Here is a 21,663-nt window from a genome sequence, read left to right on the forward strand (position 1 = left end):
AGTTCTGCCACTGGAAATCTCAGCAATAGTCAGTACTGCATGATAGTGCGAGCATGCTCTTAAAGAGGTGAACAATGCAAAATTGTGAGCGATAGAGCTCACAGCCACCAGTCCTCTGAAACTTCCCCGAAAGTGACATGTAGGCGATTTTTAATAAAATTCCCTTCTCCATTTAAATGCTGATCTGACCTGACATTCCATCGGCAGAGACTTCTGGATAGATTTTCAGATAACTGAAGCAGAGGAAGATGACCTTTTTCCATAATGGTGATGCATTTAATGTGTTCAGCATAAACTCTTCAAACGAAGACTTCACATATTTTCCTAATAAGACAATTCTTCTCCGTATGATATTATGGATTATATGTCATAAACGTTAAATATAATTGACGGAATTGCGTTATAGCCAACACAGGTTTGCATTTTACAAATACCATTCCCCTATTTGTCAATCGCATTATAGCCAATTCGCGTTGCCGGAACATGCGTTATGGGAGAACTTCCTGTATTGTGTTTATTTTTACAGAAGAATCTAGGAAGCAGAGGACAGTGATCATAATGACAGACAGCATGACAAAAATTCTGGCAACTTCAATGGTCAAATGTAATTACTTGTTTCTAAATGCAGCTGCACATTCTTGACCTTCCAAGATACTCTAGTTTAAATAGCCATATAATACTACAGGTTAATAAGAATTATGCACCATAACATGTTCCGTTCACATGATTAATTCTCAAAGATGCAAAAAGCATTTTAACCAGACCACTGCATGGATTGATCATATGGATTTAATCACGTAACATGATGAAGTTTCATTACAATTCATTTTTCTCCTATTTCATGCTTGGCCATTGCAACCTTATAGAAAACAACTAGTTATAAGTAACTGGACCATAGTTTGGCCAAAGAGAGATAAAAATACAAGTAGTGGTTTATAAGTATTCCCCACAATTTAGTTATGCCAAGTTTTGGTCAGAGGTCGTTATAAGTTAGCCTTCACTGTTCCATACAGCAGTGTTGCCTGTTAGCCTATAAAACATTTTAGTACAAATGAATTACAGGAAATCTTCCACAAGAACTAAAATATATAAGGAAACATGCTTCTGTGACATTCGTAATTCATCATCTTAAACTGTTTCCAATACTACCTCAACTATGCGTTACACAAAATGTTCTCTGCAGGTATGGCCTACTTTTCAAAGGACAGATCATATAATCACACTGTGGGGTTTTAATTACGGTTTCACAGACATGGCAGAAAAGAACTGCAGGTTAATTACACAATTTTATTAATACTCAAGCAATAGCCCCTCTTAAAAATATGAACGTTTCCTAAGAGTGGGTAAGTACTGTTGCCAGATATCATTTGACAGAGAGATCATAATTGTGGTTTTGGTCTGAATGACTGGATTTGTTTTGCCTACCTTATAACTCCATATATGTAATGGAGGAGAATATTATTCACACACCTCATGAAACAGGGGCACATTTACAGTTTGTATTGCATTTGACTTCAAGTTGTGGCACAACTGATGTACATATGGATATTTTCATTAATTTGAAACAATAAAAAAGGTAAATGAGTTGAGATATTTTAAACACAAGAAGTGAGAAATACTAAAGAAGCATACATTCAAGTTTTCAAATCAGGATCCTTAAACCTAAGGGAATCAAAAGGTGTCTTGGGCTCTGCAAGAGTGGGGATTTGTCATCAGATTTTGTGCTGCTTTCTCAGTACTCGTTGACTTAATAGTGCACAATAACAACAAAATATTGGAGTAATCATTTTTCATGACATTAAGAGCAATTTATTTTTGGCTTTGTTCTTCCAGTGAGTTACATAATAATATTTCCTCACAAAAAGGTTTGAAGATCAGTGCTGTAACAAAATAATAATAGTTCTGAGACAACTTAATTTGGGAGATAAGTTATTCAGATCAAATGCTAATGTTTTGATTGGTGAGTAAGTCCTATTACGTTACTAAACAAAAAATTCTGAAAGTTGGAGCACTGTGATAATACAAATAGCTACTGAAAAGTCAATTGCCAGCAATAATTTTCACCAAGACTCGAGTTTCTTTGGGTGAAACCAGCCAGTCAGTACAATATCAGCAAAAATGCCAATGGCAAGGTTCAAAATAGTTGCTGCATTTTTTTCTAAATTGTTTTCACACCCTGCAATCCTTCAAGTAGAATAACCAACAGAAATTCTTCAACCAAGCTTCCAGATGAGACTATGAATTATGTTTCTTGATATTAGCTTCCAAACGGGAAAACGAACATTACAAATTGCCATAAGGTCACAAATCAAAAAACGAGCTCTCAAAATTCCTGATATTTAACAATATGACAAACAAGAATAACAATAAAAAAAACACAATATCTTGCCTATAATGAGCCACACAGCTTTGTTTTTAACATCACCCAAGATGTAATTCCCTGGAGCCCTTCCCTCAATAAGGTAATGTTCGTGATAACTGAACATAAACAATTCCAAAATACCCGCAGTGAGGGTCAGGAAACACTAACTCAAATTTCTGACATTTGAATAACGTAAGCAAAGTTAGTTGCCTATTAAAATTATCCACTTAGAGGCAGCAATGGTCAAAAAGCTGTAAATTACATCAGATTCCGCATATTTCAAAATTAGATGAAAATTTATACTTCCAGACAAGTGAATAGATTGTAAATACCTAATATCTTTTGTCTAACCTGAAAATCAAGTTTCTTCTCAGAAAATACAAGCAACTGCACAAGTGAATTGACTAATCAGGTCTAACCCCTCCCCATTTAATTAAATGCAAAGCACAACTGTACAAAGTCTTATTTCACTGGTGAATCAAGAAATCAGAATGCTCTTAAAACAGCAGCAACCAATTGCATTTAATGAAAAGCACAATTTTATTGTCTTTTTAAAAAAAAGTCCAATTAAGTGAACATCAAGCAAAACACACCACAGGATCTCTGGTTCTATGTGTCTGTACTCAAATAGGTGTTTGCACCTGCTCATTAACTAGAGGATTATAAAGGTCTTCATGTTGGAGTTGGAGGGAAAGAGTTAAAGTGGGGGGAGAAAACAAAGCCAGGGTTCCACTTCATCTGTTGAAACACTCAGCTATTGTTGTATCAAGTGATCTTGGAATCCAATTCCATCATTAACTGATCTGCCAACATTAACAATTAAGATTCACAAAAGGCACTAGACAGCTGACAATTCACGCAGAACTATAACTCCATATTTAAAAAGAGGGAAGGGAACTATGAAAAAAATTACGTTCTTTGGGAATAGCAGTCTGTATCTCAGCATAACATTTTGAAATGGTTACATATATCAAGTCGAGTTTTGTTGGAAAAAACAAACATTTTGTTGAAGCTTTTTGTCTTGCATTTGAGGATTTACAAGCAATACAAATACAAAGGGAAAATAGTATTTACACTGTATACAAATGCTAGCTGACTTGCAAGGGAACTCTGATTGGGAGAGGCATTACCATGGAGAATGCACCAGTTGATGAATGACAGGTAACTCACAAACTCTTAAATTTTAGACCAGGTAAGTTGACTCTAATTGATCAAGGCATTGCCTTCAGAAGTGAACCAGAGGATGGCTGTTACCTATTTAATTGAATTGAAAAAGGTATAGAGTGCATATACATTTTTTCCCTCTGCAAAGAATAGGGTCCTGTGTATATGTAGCTTCCAGTGCAGGCAGGCAACACACTCTCAGGATTATTTAGCAAATGTTGTCCAACTGCAGGCTCACATCTAATGGTAGATACTGTGTTTTGAGTTTTCCAAGCAAAAGCTGGTTGACTAGAAACAGTAATTTGCTTGTTCCAAACAGCTGAAAGAATATTTATATAATTTCAGCAATACTCAAGTTCTGTCCTCCAATTTGTATGTCAATTTGGGCATGTAGATCTGAAGGGTGAATTCAATACAGAGTAAAAGCATAAGATCTAATATAATTACCATGAGACAGTCCAGGGTTTTCTACTGCATTTATTATACTGGTATATACCACAGAAATTTACAGGCCACAGTAAATCTCATGCCCCAAGTCAACTTGAGAGCAAGATTATGAAGTGATGTTTGCTTGATGACCACACTATGAAGGTTGAACTGAACGGATTTCTTATAACTATTTATGCAGTAAAATTAATTGCGCACTCTGGTACTCATCATCAAATGAACCTTTATTAATGAGATCAAGGAGGCATGTTAACCTCACTAAATGTTGTAGATGTTGCATTGCATTTCCATGGAATAAATGAAAACTCAATCTCTATGATGTGCCATCATATTCTGCCCCTGCTTTAACCATGTTGTGGATGCATGGAATTGGCATCACTTCAAATACCTTGTCACACAATTGTGCACTGTACAGTTTATGCCCCTCAATTTCTACATGCACAGTACCAACAATTACCAATGACAAAGGAATTCATTTCATTATGCACACTGAACTCTAACAGACCAATAATTAAAATGGAAAGATCTCAGACAAATAGGAAAAACTGTACATAAAGGTCCAATGTCCCCAATTAAGCACTGTCTTCCAGAACATCAAACATGTAAAAATATCCAAGAACCATTACTATTTTTTCTTTATTTATTTACAGGATGAGGGCATCGCTGGCAAGGCAGCATTTATTGCCCATCCCTAATTGCTCAGACAGCAATTGCTGCAGGTCTGGAGTCACATGTAGTCCAGATCAGGTAAGGATGGCAGTTTCATTCCCTTAAGGGCATTAGTGAAGCAGATGGGTTTTTTCCCCGAAAATCAACAATGGATTCAGTCACCATTAGATTCTTAATTACAGAAATTTATTGAATTCAAATTCCACCATCTGCCATGGCGGGATTTGAACCCGGGCCCTAGAATGTTATCTGGGTCTCTGGATGAACAATCCTGTGATAACACCACTAGGCCACTGCCTCCCCTCGCTTGCAGCCTAAAGTTATGTAAAATTCTGTACATAAACAATGGTAGACACTAAAGCTTATACTCCAACACAGCCAAAATTATTGTAGTTTTATTGCTTTCTTAAAGTAGAAATTACATATACTTCTGGTTCAAGAATGACAAGAACTAAGTTAAGGGAATGAAGTAAATTTATAAAGCGTGCTCCCAGGATGCTCAAATTATGAAATGGTCAAGAATAATACTGTTCAAAATTTAACTTAAACTGCCACAATGTCTGCTACACCAAATGCAAAATTCTTTCAGTGCAATGTTTTCTAGGAATTGTCATCCTTTTATCTCAACATTCATAAATTAAAACAATGTTACTCGAGATATGATTATCAAGATCCACTTTTAACAGACAAACCTTGCCTTCCAATTAATTGTCCATAAGCATGTACCATGACCTTGGCATTGTAGATCCTGCTCCTCCTCTTACCATTTTATCATCTTCACTTCTTAAGTACAATACTAAAACAAATCGCTACTGCAGTGAAAAAAAATGTTGTTTTGGAATAAAAGACAGCAAACTAACTCATATCTGCTCCTTTAATACTGTTTTTGAAACACCGTTAAATAAGTGCAGCAGGATTGGTATTCTGGGGAATAAAAAGAGTTTAATTCGACCAAAAGGACCTCATCATCTAAACCTAACCTGTGTACAAGTAAAATACTGCTGGAGCTGCGAATCTGAGATAAAAACACAAAGTACATCAGGCAACATCCCTAGACAGAGAAACAGTTAACACTTCATGTTGATGACCTAAAGGGAATCTCAATTATAGTTTGACCCATGAAGAACCAAAAGGGTTTTTTTTCATTGTTTTCATTGTACATTCTACTTTTTCAATAAAATCTTGAGGGGGATTATAGTAATACTGTACTGGCTGCACAGAATTCATAAACAAAATGACAGAATATTGCTGGATCATAAAAGCATAGGGTAAAATCTGAAGGAATTCCATTTCAATTTCTGAAGCAAATATGTTCATAAAATGCTTTTCTTAAAATTAAACAATGCAAAAAACTTGCAGTTATAGAGTGATTATATACTGAAAAAGACATTCCAAAGCACCTAGCAGAAGCAGAATAAACCAAAAAGGAAAACCAAGATAAAATAAGAGCTACTAAACAGGATGATCAGAGGTCTGGATTTTAAGTACAGTCTAAAAGAGAAATAGAAGATTAAAGGAGTTCAGGAAGGAAGTTCTAAACTATAAGCCTGGAAAGCTTTTAGCAGCTATGCTTTCAGTTCAGTCAATGTAGGATGCACAATACCAGAGTTGCAGGAATGAAGGAAGAGGTCTGAAGGACGAGGTAAAGTTACAGATATATGAAGGAACAAAGCCATGATGTCAACGAAATACAAGAACAAGACATTTAAATATGATATTCGGCAGCAATATAATTCATAAGGACAAGTGTCACAGGCAAGAAGGACCACATGCAGTATTGGAAATGAGCAGAACTTTAGATGAACTGTCATTTGATAATAAATTACAATGACAATAAATAACAGCAAGAGAAAAAGCTGTTCAATGATGTAATAAAATGTCCCAAGACACTGCACAGACACATATTCCAATAAAAACAACCATCAAGCCAAAGGGGACAATATTAAAGACTTGTTCAGGAATGCTTTAAGAAGTCAGAAACATGGAAATGCTTTAGGGAGCGCAGATGACCTAGACAACTGAAAGCTAATCCGCCAAATGAGTAAATCCAGTGATAACACATATGCAGCCAGTGTTGAGAATGCAGAATTTGTGAATGACTGTAGGGCTGTAGATGACAGAGACTGGGAGGGATAAAACAGAAGGAATCTGAACAGGAGGAAGCGAGCTTTGAAAGTGAAGTGTTAGAGGGCAGGAAACAAAAACAGGTCAAAGTGCACCAAGGTTGATGGATTCATGGAACCTCTTGCAAGTCAGTACATAAACAGCCTAGTTTTGAACACGTTCAGGCTGATGGAGTGAGGCACCACAACACCCGAACAATCGACAGTTAGGAGATAACAAATATATATGAATGAAGAGTTCAGCAGGGGCACAGACAGACAATATTATAGAAGTGGAAATAGGAAATCTCTGATTGAGATATGGGATCAGAAGCTCAGCTCAGGATCAAGCAGGATGTTGAGGTTGCAAGAAGTCTGACAGTGAACAGGAAAAAGAATGGCTAAAATAAAACAAAGAATTGTGGATGCTGGATATCTGAAACAAAAACAAATGACTGGAGAAACTCAGCAGGTCTGGCAGCATCTGTGGAGAGAAAGCTGACTTAATGTTTTGAGTCCAGTGACCCTCCTTCAGAACGGATTTTCTTCTGAAGAATAATTGGAATGTTAACTCAGCTTTCTCCCCACAGATACTGCCAGGCCTGCTGAGTTACTCCAGCAATGTCTGTGTTTCTTGAGAAAGAGGAATGGAATTCACCAGGAACAGAGTTAGAAGTAAGCCAGAGATCAATCAGCTCTTTCCAATGTTTAACTGGAGAAAATTTCAGTTTACCCAAAACTGCATGTCAGCAAGGTGGCTGACAATACTGCAGCGGTTGAGGTCTAGTTAGTTGCTGGGTACCGTCAACCTACATATGCAACTTGATATTCCATCTTTGAATGATATCACCAATGCATATCATAAAAGAAAGACTAACACTTGCGTAGTGCCTTTTATGATCTCAAATGATGTTTGAAGTGCAGCCTCTGTTGTATTGGATAATGAAACGAAAAATACAAGCAGGCCAAGGGTAGATCCTTAGTTAATTACATGGGAGGGAAGTCACTGCAGATTCTCTGGCTACAACTTCAAGGTAAGAGTGGAACCAAAAGAGCATCCCACTCAACTGAATAATGAAGACGACATGCCAAGGAACATTTGACTTATCAGTTTGCCCATATGATGGTGGCCTAACATAGTGCAACCTTCTAAGAAAAAAAACAGAACTATCTTGTGAATACATGGGGTCCAAACTAATACAGTAAAACTACTGAAACTGTATAACTGAAAATTAATTTTATCCCTCCCTCTATCCCAATAAGATCTTAAAAGTGTGTCAAAACTCCAGAAGCAGAGGAGAAAGAAAAATTGAATGCAAATTCCTTCTTTGTGGGCTTATTTGCATTGTACAACTGAAAACAATTGTAATAAAATATGCCAGTAGTGAGGTAATCTGGATGCAACACAATCTCCCAAAGACATATCATCAGTTTGTACAACGTTTTAATAACTAATTTGCTTTTCAAAAAGATTACATTTAAAATATGAGCAGGTTCTTGGATTTAAAAAACCCTCTTTTGGCTTTTACAACTGGTGTTAATAAGAGCTGTACAACAGTACTGAGTTATGCCTGCATCACGAATGAATGGATAAGTTTAATCATTTGTGTGTGTATCATCCAAACCAGAGTTCTATTGAGAGCAAATGAACAAATGAGCATGCCAATGCCAACTTAAAAGGTAAATATGATTTTATTACCCTTATACTTGTGTTTATTGCAACTTACTGAACTCAATTTACAAAAACCACATTTGTGAAAAGAAACTCAACACATTTAAAATTTTTAACTTCCCAAAACATTTAAAAGGAACAATGCAAGAGTATTTAATTGGGAAGAAGCATGTCAACAGTAGACCATAACAATGCCACATGGATCAAATCCAAATTAGAAAACCCCTCCAGTTAACTTGACAGTCAACCCCCAGAGAGTCCCAAATTGACATTTAACTTGGGCTAGCAAATGGCAGTTAGGCACTACTACCCTACTGAAAGAAAAATGATACTGTTCAATATATCATTTCATTTCTCTACCCTCCCCCCATCAAATCCTGCAGCATCTAATCATAAATCAGCAGCTTTTGCTTTTGCTTCCTTGCCCACTGAATTCAAAAGAAATTATAGTACATGACAACAGAAAAAAAGCTCTTACAATTGAAAATAAATGCAAATTTACACACTACTTTAACAATCAATTTGAATGCAGTGTTGCTACACTCCTTGAAGGAAAGCTGATTTGAGTAACGTATTCATATCAAGGAACCCCTTGGGGAGTATCACTGCACGTCACAGAATTACAAAATCAATAAGATATTGTTAGAACCAAAAACAAAATAAACGTTTAGTGGCATTGTTATGTGACGGGGAGTGAAATAATAACAATTGCTAACAAAGTAAATAATAGCAATTGTTGGCCACATAATCAGAATATTTTTGCTCAATAATTCATCCAGTTATTATCCGCCCAACCTATTAAATTTAGATGATGCTTTTGTGTCGGTGAGAGACGACTGCCAGTCAAGGCAAAGATTAGCAAATTCTCTGGGGTTGCGGGTTTGCCCATCCCTTGTGAACATTGCTCAATGACGGCAAGAAGCAGCAACCAGGGGCAAACCAGTCCTATTTTCAGAAAGGACAAATAAAATCGGCTGCTCCCTCTCTCTCGGACTATCCGAGGGGGTTGCTCTGGAACTGACAAGGTGACCCGAATGGGGAGAGAGGGGATGGTTCTTCCCCCCGGGTTGACTGCAGAGAGACGGAGGCGGCAGCAAGGAGCAGGACAGGAGAGAAGAGAGGACAGGACGGCCCGCTCCCGTCAATGACAAGCACCCCCTCCCACGGGGACAGAGGGAGAAGCTCATTACCCTCCTAGGCCTGGGCGCTCTCCTCCAACTCCCAACACATACATAGACATAGATACATCTTCCCTGCACGGGGCCTCCATTTTCACTCCTTCCTGTTTTTTTTTCTTCCACCCCCCGCTTCTCGTTACCTGGAAATCCCGATCCTCATTGAACCGAGCGAATTTGTCAGCCATTTTGCCGACACTTGTTTTCCTCTCCAACAATCCTCGCCCTCCCCCTTCCCGAGTCTCCGCTCTGCCCCGCCCCCGTCCCCGTACCACCTCTCCCCTGCGTCACGCACAACCCCGCGCGTGAACACCGTTGCCGCGGCGACGGCGCCTGATTGACGTGCCCGCTCACCCCGGCGCTGAAACCACGGCGACCCGGGCGGGCGCGGCGTCACGTGGCGACATGATTGACAGCTCCACTGTCGTCTGCTGGCAAAGTAGTCGCCATGCTTCATTGCAACTGTACGTAATGGCGTGCAGCGCATGAGAGAGGTTGCAAGTGAAAGCACGCTGTGCAGTCATGTCCTCAGCTTCATGATGAGCACCTTTCAGTCTGTAGGGTGCTGACATTGATTCTGACCGAGGGCCACTAACTGTACTTTGCTTTGATGTGGCATTGTGAATCTGCAGAATTTTGACTTTTAATACTTTCCCTTTGTCTGTTTTTGGTTTAGGCAAAGTTCAGAAATGCAATTTGCAAGTTAACCAAACCATTTTCAGCATTGATACAATCTGGACAGAACAGCAGGTGCAAAACTAGCAATTCTTAAAAATGTGCAGTGCCTATTTCAATAAACCATTGTAAATGTCCCATACTCGGTCTTTGAGGCTGCACAGGAAACAGAAGAAGCAGGCAATGTATTACCACGTGCTTCAGAGGCGGAAATTACAGGAGAATTGCTTGTAGTTTCAAAGTAAACATGCCTGATTATGTAGCAACAGAAACAGTTAACATTTCCAGTCGTATATGAGTCATATTGAATTGGAAATGCTACAACTCTTTTTCTCAGATGCTCCCAGACCTTCTGAACTTGTCCAGCACTTCTTATTTTTTATTTAAGTTTTTATTTCTGATTTCCAGCATCTGCAGTAATTTGCTTTTAGTATGATACTCTCATGCTTGCCTTGGCCAGTATTTACCGTTCAAATTTCTGATGTCTCCAACTTCTGATCTCAAAATCTCAACAATGAAAGTATTTTGTTTATTGTGAACAAAGGTCATTTTTTTGTATTCATTTGTGGGATATGGGTGTCGCTGGCTGGCCAGCATTTCTTGCCCATCCCTAATTGCCCTTCAGAAGGTGGTGGTGAGCTACCTTCTTGAACCGCTGCAATCCACCTGCTGTAGGTTGACCATTAGGGAGGGAATTCCAGGATTTTGACTCAGGAAAAGTAAAGGAACAGCGATATATTTCCAAGTCAGGATGGTCAGTGGCTTGGAGGGGAGCATGGAGGCGTGGTGTTCCCATATGTCTGTTGTCCTGTCCTTCTAGACGGAAGTGGTCGTGGGTTTGGAAGGTGCTGCCTAAGGATCACTGGTGAATTTTAACCGTGCATTTTGTACATAGTACACACTGCTGTGACTGAGCGTTGGTGGTGGAGGGAGTGGATGCTTGTGGATGTAGTGCCAAACAGCGGACTGCTTTGTTCTGGATGGTGTCAAGCGTCTTGAGTGTCTTTGGGGCTGCACCCATCAAGGCAAGTGGGGAGTATTCCATCACACTCCTGACTTGTGCCTTGTAGATGGTGGACAGGCTTTGAAGAGTCAGGAGATGAGCTACTCGCTACAGTATTCCCAGCTTCTGGCCTGCTCTTGTAGCCACTGTGTTAATGTGGTGAGTCCAGTTGAGTTACTTGTCAATGATAACCCCCAGGATGTTGATAGTGGGGGATTCAATGATGGTAACACCATTGAATGTCAAGAGGTGGTGCTCAGATTGTCTCTTATTGGTGATGGTTATAGCCTGGCATTTGTGTGGCGCAAATGTCACTTGCCACTTGTCAGCCCAAGCCTGAATATTGCCCAGATCTTGTTGCATTTGAACATGGACTACTTCAGTATCTGAGGACTCACGAATGGTAGGGAACTTTGTGCAATCATTGGCGAACATCCCCACTTCTGACCTTATGATGGAGGCAAGATCATTGATGAAGCAGCTGAAGATGGTTGGGCCAAGGACACTACCCTGAGGAACTCCTGCAGAGATGTCCTGGAGCTGAAATGATTGACTTCCAACAACCACAATCATCTTCCTATGTGTCAGATATGACTCCAACCACTGCAGAGTTTGCCCCCGATACCCATTGATTCCAGTTTTGCTATGGCTCTTTAATGCCACACTCGGTCAAATGCAGCCTTGATGTCAAGGGCTGTCACTCTCACCTCACCTCTGGAATTCGGCTCTTTTGTTCATGTTTGAACCAAGGCTGTAATGTGGTCAGGAGCTGAGTGGCCCTGGCGGAACACAAACTGGGCATCACTGAGCAGGTTATTGCTGAGCAGATGCTGCTTGATAGTACTGTTGATGACACTTTCCATCACTTTACTGATGATCGAGAGTAGACTGATGGGACGGTAATTGGCCGGGTTGGGTTTGTTCTGCTTTGTGTGCAGGGCATACTTGGGCAATTTACCACATTGCTGGATAGATACCAGTGTTGCAACTGTACTGGCTAGGGGAGCAACAAGTTCTGGAGCACAAGTCTTCAGTACTATTGCCGGAATGTTATCAGGGCTCATAGACTTTGCAGTATCCAGTGTTTCCAATCGTTTCTTGATATCACGTGGAGTGAATCAAATTGGCTGTGACTGGTATCTGTAATGCTGGGGACCACTGGAGGAGGCCGAGATGGATCATCCACTCGGCACTTCTGGCTGAAGATTGCTGCAAATGCTTCAGCCTTGTCTTTTGCACTGATGTGCTGGGCTCTTCCATCATTGAGGATGGGGATATTTGTGGAGCCTCCTCCTCCAGTGAGTTATTTAATTGTCCACCATCATTCATGACTGGATGTAGCAGGACTGCAGAGCTTAGATCTGATCTTTTGGTTGTGAGGTCATTTAGCTCTGTCTATCACTTGCTGCTTTTTCTGTTAGGCGTGCGAGTAGTCCTGTTTGGTGGCTTCACCAGATTGATACCTCATCTTCAGGTATGCCTGGTGCTGCTCTTGGCATGCCGTCCTGCACTCTTCCTTGAACCAGGGTTGATCCCCTGGCTTGATGGTGGTGGTTGAATGAGGGATATGCCGGGTCATGAGGTTACAGATTGTGCTGGATTACAATTCTGTTGCTGTTAATGGCCCACAGCACCTCATGGATGCCCAGTCTTGAGTTGCTAGATCTGTGCAAAGTCTGTCCCATTTAGCACGGTGATAGTGCCACACAACATGATGGAAATTATTCTCAATGTGAAGGCAGGACTTCATCTCCACAAGGACTGTGCGGTGATCACTCTTACCGATACTGTCATGGACAGATCTGACTGCAGCTGGCAGATTGGTAAGGATGAGGTCAAGTATGTTTTTCCCTCTTGTTGGTTCCCTCACCACCTGCAGCAGACCCAGTCTAGCAACTATGTCCTTTAGGACCCAATCAGCTCGATCAGTAATACTGCTGCTGAGCCACTCTTGGTGGTGGACATTGAAATCCCCCACCCAGAGTACATTGCCATCCTCAGTGCTTCCTCTAAGTGTTCAACATTGAGGAGTACTGATTCATCAGCTGAGGGAGGATGGTATGTAATAATCAGCATGAGGTTTCCAATCCCATGTTTAACCTGAAGTCATGAGACTTCATGGGTCCGGAGTCAATGTTGAGGACTCCTAGAGCAACACCCTCCTGACTATATATCACTGTGCCGCCACCTCTGCTGGGTTGTCCTACCAGTGGAACCGGACGTATCCAGGGATGGTGATGGTGATGGTGATGGTGATGGTGATGGTGGTGGTGATGGTGGTGGTGATGGTGGTGGTGGTGGTGATGGTGGTGGTGGTGGTGGTGGTGGTGTCTGGGACATTGTCTATAAAGTATGATTCTGTGAGTACGATTATGTATGGCTGTTGCTTAACTAGTCTGTGTCATAATCACAGTTGACCATTCTATTCTGCTGTTGATCACATGTGTGCCCACCCTTGGTTCCACTACAGTTGGACCAAGGACACCATTCTCCTACAGTATCCATATTGCAAACCATAGGCAGATATGAATTTCTTTGTCACCAAAAAGAGTCATCTAATCAGCCACATCTGCTATTTCCTTCCTTTTCTCTAGCCCACTAGGCCAAAATTATTTTAATGCTCTTCCTACTGTGAGTCCTAATCCTGAACTGACATGGTTTTCTAGTTTCTGTATCCACTCATGGCTTCTCCAAGTTCATTTGATCATAAGACCTGCTGCTATCTTGTAACCACAATATTATTCACGGCCTTTCTTGGCTCCCTCTTTGTCAAGCAGCTAACAGTTCTCTTGCCTCAAGTTCTGTCACTCTTGCCCTTCAAGTATATTGTCAGCATCACCCTCCTTTGCATCATTCTATTAACAGCAACAAAGACAAACTGCCTTTCCTTAAACTCCTCAATCTGTCTGCAGCCTTGAACGCAGTTGATTCTCCATGTAAGATAATTAGACTTGCCTTTCTTCATTCCATGATGCACCTCCCTTATTTTGGTCTAAAATGATGCTCCAAAAAGTCACCCTATGATTTTGGGCCATTCTGTGCAAGTGAGTGATATTTAAAAATTAACCCCGTGAAGAGTTTGTTGGATGCTTTAAGTCACTGCTGGCAGCTGGCATTTTGTTTTCATTTTGTTTGATATTAAAACTATATTTGATATAAGTAGGATGGTTTAATCGATTAGCAGTCAAAATTAAAATGCTTCATTGTACTTTTGGAAACATTGGAATCAGCTACAGGAAAAGGCCTTTCATACCTTTGTGCTCTCTCCACCATTCAATGAGATCGTGGCTACTCCTCCATTTCAATTCCATTTTCCTGCATTTTTCTGTTATATTTTGATGCCTTTAACATGTAAAAATCTATCAAGCTCAGTCATGAACTGGCCCAACTGCTACTGCTCCAAAGGCCATTGAGGTAGAGAATTCTAAAGATTCATTATCCTTCAAGAGAAGAAATTTGTATTTATCTCAGACCTATGTGGTTTAACCCTAATTCTATGAATGTGTTCCCTGGTTCTAGACTCTCCATCCAGGGAAAACATCCTTCCTGCATCTACCCTGTTGATCCCTGTAAGAATTTTGTATGTTTGACTGCAATTCTCTCTGGTTCTTCCAAATGCCAGAAGTTATAGGCCCAGACTGTTTAACCTTTCACTTTCATAGGACTCGATCCCAGGAATTAATTTGGCAGATCGCCATTGTTCTCCCTCTCTGGTAATTGCATCTTTCCATTGAGAAAGAGATCAGAACTGCACACAGTACTTCAAGTGTGGTCTCACCAAGGCTCTATATAGTTGTAGCTTGACAGCTTTATGCCTGTACACAAACCCTCTTGTAATAAAAGGCCAATATGCTATTTGTCTTCGTAACTGATAGCTGCACTGTACGTTAACTTTCAGTGACTCATGAACAAGAACACCCACTCTGAAGTTCAACACATCCCGACCTCTTAACATTTAAGAAATGCTCTGTATTTGTTTTTCCTAACAAGTGGATAATTTTGCATTTTTCCACATTGTATTCCATCTATCATGTACTTGATTATCCATTTAGCTAGTCTAAATCCCCTTGTAGCATCTTATGTCCTCTTTACAAGTCAAGTTTTGTGTAATCTGCAACAAATGCCATCAAATTTGCTCAGTAACTGTGCTCTCTTGTCTGAGTCAGAAAGAAAGGGATTCAAGTCTCAACTGAACTTTGGCACTTTATCTAACATTACCCAGTGAAATAATGGAGGGGGTGGGTGGTTCTGCTACCATCTTTTAGATCATGTGTTAAACTGAGGCGCATCTTACAATTCAAGTGGATCCAAAAGATCTCATTGCACCTTTTTAAATGTCATCATGGTTGGTGCAGGCACTGTGTGCCAAAGGGCCTGTTTTTGTGCTGTACTATTCTGTGTTCCATATAACAGAGGGTACCTTCTCTTTAACACTCATTCCTTGGCCACCATCACCAAAGCGGATAATCTAGATGTTTAACTCATATCTGTCTGTGGGACTTTGCTGTGCACAGTTTGGCGTTCCATGTTTTCCAACACACACTTCAAAAGGACTCCACTGACTATCAAACACTTTGAATCATCTACAGGTTGTAGAAGGTGCTATCTAAATATTAGTGTTTTGCTTTAATTTAATTTTGTTTTATGAAATATTTTAATTATATTCAGGAGGATTAATAATGTTTCATATGGGAAAAGCACAAAATCCATTGATTTTTGTCGTTGGAATGAGTTTGACGTCATAAACAGATAGTTTCGGAGATTCACCTAAGATTTTTGATTGTTGACTGTTCTACTCACTGTGCGAAAAAAGTCAACAACATGCAGAACAAAGCCTGTTTGAACAGGCTGCACGCTGCACACAGTTGTGTAAGGCAAATTAAATCAAAGAGGTGTTTCTGTCTCATGTTCAGTAAATTCCAAAGCTATAAACAGGCAGAATGTATGACCCACTGAATTTGGAAACAAAATATACTTTTATAACATTGAGGCAGCCATACAGGGAGAGACAGAAGTGAATTGTTAAGATAGAAGTAAAAGTAATAATTCTTAAATTCACAAGCAAATAGATAGAAATATTCCTAGAAGCTTGCCAAACTTAGGATAGGCCTTTCCACAAAAATATCCTACCTTTATAGCTAGCAAAATCGACTACTGACACCTATCCAGGATTCAACACATTTGCTATCACTTGTACTTCTTCATGTAAGATGGTAATTTTCAAGCAAAAACAAAATTCACACCACACCCAGTAAAATTACAATGACATAGAATGATTCATGCGACACCACTCCCATGCCAGATCCTGTGCAGCAAGACCTGCACAGCATTTAGGCTTGGGCTGATAAGCAACAAGTTTGCCATGCAGTTGCTTGGCAATGACAATCTCTAACAAGAGAGGACCTAACTACCTCCACTCGATATTCAATGTCATTACCATCACTAACTTCCCCACCATCAACATCCCAACTGCTACCATTGACTAGAAATTGAATTCAACCTAGCCATCAGAATACTACAAGAGCAGGCCAGGGACTGAGTAGTAACCATGGAGTGTAACCCACCTCCTCTTTCCCGCAAACTTTCCTACCATCTACAAGACACAAGTTTGAACTGTGATAGAATACTCTTCTCTAGCTTGAAAAAGTGGAGCTGCAATAGCACTGGAGAAGCTCAACACCATCCAGGTAAGCACCATGCTTGGTTCGCACCCGTCTACCCAGTAAACAGGCAGTCCAACATCACCAATGCACAGTGATGGCAGTATACTGTCTATGGGACACATACTCATCAAAGTTCCTTTGACAGCACTTTCCAAACCTATTGCTATATGAAACAGTTGGCCTGAAAGGGTTCACTTGGAAGCTTTGGAATACTTCTGCTCACAGAGATATAAAGAACAGTCTTTGGAAGGAGCCAGTCAATTCTAAGTTAATCAGTGCATAGTTAATTGTTAACCTGTTCTATTGTCAATAGCCATATAGCATAGATCAAGTTACTATCTCTGAGGAGATGATATTTCTCTAATCTGGTGGTAGTATAGTTAGCCAGTCTTATTTTAATATTATCTATTATCTTACTGTTATATCATAAAATACTCATTTTTCAAGTATATGCCTCTCCTGCCAAAGACTTAAAGTCATAGAGTCATAGAGTGATACAGACGGACACAGACTCTTTGTCCAACCAGTCTATACCGAACATAATCTCAAACTAAACTAGTCCCATCTGCCTGCTCCTGGACCATATCTGGCCAAATTTTTCTTATTCATGTACTTACCCAAATGTCTTTTAAAAGTTATAATTATACCCACATCCATCACTTCCTCTGGAAGTTCATTCCACAAGCAAACCACTCTCTGTGTAAAAAAAATTGCCCCTCATGTCTTTGTTAAATCTCTCCTCTCACCTTAAAAATCTGTCCCTTAGTCTCAAAATCTCCCATCTGCGGGAAAAGACAACTACCATTAGCTCCATCTATACCCCTCATTATTTTATAAACTTCTATAACGTCGCCTATCAACCTCCTATGCTCCACTGAGAAAAGTCCCAACCTATCCAGCCTTTCTTTATAACTCAAACCTTCCATACCTGGCATCATCCTGGCAAACCTCTTCTGAAACCTCTCCGGTATAATAATATCCTTGCTATAACTGGGTGACCAGAACCGGACACAGTACTCCAGACTTATTCATGGTTAACCCCTCACCTCTTAATATGAGTGAGACTAGTATTACAAGAAGTTATTTGTGGATTCCTTTCTCCCAGACCCAAATTAACTTATGTTTTAAAAGGAACCAATTTAACTAAGCTTTCTTGAATTAATAAAATAAGTGGATTTTTTAATTACTAAGCACAAGAACCAGTAACACGAGCACTCATTAAAAATAAGAGGTGAGTCCAAAAAGTTAAAAGTTAAAACAAAATACAGATCAGTTTCTGAAATGCTTGTGAAAAGCAAATATTTGACCATTACAGCTGTTGCAGTGGATGTCACCGTGGTGTTAACATTGATAGTTCAATAATTCATTGCTAGATTGTTGATTTGTCACTTGCTCAAAATTCTTTTGCCCTGATTTCTTTCTGCAATAGCTGACTGGCAGCACTCGGACAGTGAGAGCAATAATTTTCCCTTTTCCCTTTACCTGCTGTGCAGGGGTGTTTAAATGCTGTACTTCGAAATGTGACTCTCTCAGCACAGTAGTCTACTCACTAAATTGCCAGACAACATTCACTCTGAAACCAGTGTTGTAATTGGTTTTTAATCCTTTTTTTATATTCCTAAAAGACCAAAACATAAAAAATCTGCAAGTAATAGTTTTAAGCTGAGAGGGGACAGATAGTCAGCTTCCTCATTACCTCTTCCTGTTATGTTCCTCTCTCTCTTTCAAGTTTCCCTGACACTCTACAAGTATAACAATCCATTGGTCCCACACAGGCTTTTGACAGACAATGACTGAATTTAAACCTGCAGTTTTTTTTGGCTGCAGAAAACCTCTATTAAAGTCTCCACGGTAGTTTGGGTTTTTGATCTATTGTTATAACAGCTACTTAGTGTTTTTTCTCTGCCACATTAGACAACAAAGCCCCTGTAGATCCCAATCTAAAAGGGACGATGGTGGCAGCAAATCTTCCTTTGGTAACCAAGAGCCCAGCTTGCTCATGCATCATGGTGTCAGTGGTGACTATTACAGCCATAACAACATCAATTACCACAGAGAAGGATCCCATTGATTAGCAAAAAATGGAAGTACAAATCTAGCTGTAGAAGAATGCTTTGTAGAATTGTTAGAACATTTGAGCTACAGAGGACTGTTAAATAAATAGCATTGCACCTTGCTGGAAAGATTTTTCATGTGGTAAACATTTGCAATTGTAGAGCAATATGTGGTCGCAAAGAAGAGCATTAGATTCTCAACTAGAACTTGCACAGTGGTTTTAATTTCTTTTGTTCTCAGGTGTGAGATTTCTTCGTTCTTATTTGAAGCGGAGGCACCTCAGAGGCTCAGAGCTCTTCAGACTGGAGAGCAGAGGTCAATCCCCTGAAATTACCATTCCTTGTCTTTCTCAACGTTATGAGAACTCTGGGAGAGTGACCGGGAATGCTCATGCCAATTCAACTCCTGCCTAAATGAAACTCTGAAAACTCAGAGTCAGCAGAAAGAATAATAAAATGGAAAGGTGCATAAATTCATCAAAGTTGGTTCAATCTGTCTTTATGCATAAATGTTTTGCAGGTAACATATGGTAAAGAAGGCAAATGGGATGTTGTTTTTGAGTACAGGAGCAAGATGTGTTGCCACAGGATCTTGGTGAGGCCACACCTAGAATATTGTGTGCAGTTTTGGTTTGTTTTTCTGAGGAAGGATGCTCTTGCTGTTGAGGGATTGCGGCAAAGGTTTATCATGCTGATTCCAGGGATGGTGGGACTGATGTATGAAGAGTGATTGATGAGGTTAGGATTGTTTTTGCTGGAGTTCAGATGAATGAGGGGGGGTCTCATAGACACTTATAAAATTCTAAAAAGACTAGAAAGGATAGATGCAATGTCTTCAATAGGTGGCTAGATATTGCACTAGGAGTGAAGGGGATCAAAGGTTATGAAGCAAGATTAAGCTGTTGAGTTGAACGATCAGCCATGGTTCTGATGAATGGCAGAGCAGGCTCGAAGGGCTGAATGGTCTCTTCCTGCTCCTATGCTTCTATGTTTCTGTGATAATATTGCTACATCTGAAATATGGATTTCAAATGTTTCACACCATAGGCATTTCAATATCTCATATGTCTGTTGATTAAAGGATGATTCAAGCAGTCATTTTAATACAGATGATTTCAATATTTATTTGATTAAATGTGAAACAAGGAAAAATACAAACCTAACCTTTGGTGCCATTCATAAACGATATACCTGCAAGATGAAAGCACACTGTACCTCCCTTGGGTGGAAGTTGGACCCAGAAAAACACTTAAAATAACAATAATTTCTTCCAAAACCTGATTTCTTTACTGCGAGAAAAGAGCACCCTGACACAACAGACAAGAGTAAACCTTTGGCATGGTCAATCAATGGTTTCATTGTTCAGACAACAACGAGAACTCGACATTGTTCCAGGAGAGAGCTGGCAGAATAGTAGTCATGTGTTAAATACTTTCCAAGATAATTGTTAAAGGGCATCTTTGTGGAAAAATGAGCAACCACAAGCCATGGTACAAGGGAAAGTAGTAAATTGGCAAGGAGTTAACAGAAGCTCATGCAGGAAACAGAATTATGATTACATAATTATTCCTTAGAATCATATAGTCCCTACAGTGTGGAAACAGGCCCTTCGGCCCAACAAGTCCACACCGAACCTCAGAGCATCCCACCCAGACCCATCCTCCTATAACCCACCTAATCTACACATCCCTGAACACTATGGACAATTTAGCATGGCCAATCCACCTAACCTGCACATCTTTGGACTGTGGGAGGAAACCGGAGCACCCGGAAGAAACCCACGCAGACGCGGGGAGAATGTGCAAACTCCTTCTTGACTACCTTTAATTTAATCTCCTTTTTTAAATAAAAAGCCACCTCAATTGGCACACAACTTTGAAGATAAACCTTGTAGCTCTATCTATGTTGTCTGTTCAGGTGAGTACTAATTAAATTCCAACATTCTAACATAATGAAGGACTTTCTCCTGAGCTTTGACTGTGCAGGGTCATCTCCTCACACACTCCTTATTCCTCTGAATTCCATCTATTCAGTTAATCACCAGATGAAGCTGGCTATCACAGCATCTATTTTCACTGGAGTAGAATGCTTTTCCAACAGCTCCATGGGCTGCTGCAAATGCTGCGAGATTCCAGAAGTCAAGGATCTGCTGCTCCATACCTGTCTCCCAGGAATTTTATATGGAACAGCATAGTGGCTCAGTGGTTAACACTGCTGCCTCACTGCACCAGGGACCCAGGTTCGATTCCACCCTCAGGAAACTGTTTGTGTGGAGTTTGGACATTCTCCCTGTGTTTGTGTGGGTTTTCTCCCACAATCCAAAGATGTGCAGGTTATATGGATTGGCCATGTTAAATTGCCCGATGTGTAAGTTCAGTGGATTGGCCATGGGAAGTTCATGGATACAGAATAGGGTAAGTGGGTGGATCTGGGTGAGATGCTCTTTGGGCAGTGTGTGTGTGTGGACTTGATGGGCTGAATGGCCTGCTTCCACACTACAGGGATTCTATGAGTCTGTTTTTCCTGCAACAGGAATGAGTGAATCAGGCTAACAGTTGTGAACCAAAGTAACATTAGACAAAGATATCTGTTGGCATCATGATTTAAAGAGAAGGATAATTTAAGAATAAGAGGATCTCTTATTGGGGAAGATGCTAATTCATCCCATGTGATCTTG

The 21,663-nt window shown here is 40.1% G+C and overlaps 1 protein-coding gene across 4 annotated transcripts in view; it reads right to left on the reverse strand.

Moving 5' to 3' along the window:
- gpatch8 (G patch domain containing 8) overlaps positions 1-9,826 on the reverse strand; it is a 181,952-nt gene extending 172,126 nt beyond the window's left edge. For 2 of the 4 annotated variants that reach the window (XM_048614484.1, XM_048614482.1), the window contains exon 1: positions 9,735-9,826. In XM_048614484.1, coding sequence (XP_048470441.1) covers positions 9,735-9,779 — 45 coding nt within the window. In that variant the 5' untranslated portion in view covers positions 9,780-9,826. The remainder of the gene's footprint in view (positions 1-9,734) is intronic. The other 2 variants (XM_048614485.1, XM_048614483.1) reach the window with 2 other exon arrangements.
- Positions 9,827-21,663: the final 11,837 nt, after the last annotated feature.

Source organism: Rhincodon typus, chromosome 30 (genome assembly GCF_021869965.1).
Source record: "Rhincodon typus isolate 14 chromosome 30, sRhiTyp1.1, whole genome shotgun sequence".
Taxonomy (NCBI): Eukaryota; Metazoa; Chordata; class Chondrichthyes; order Orectolobiformes; family Rhincodontidae; genus Rhincodon; species Rhincodon typus.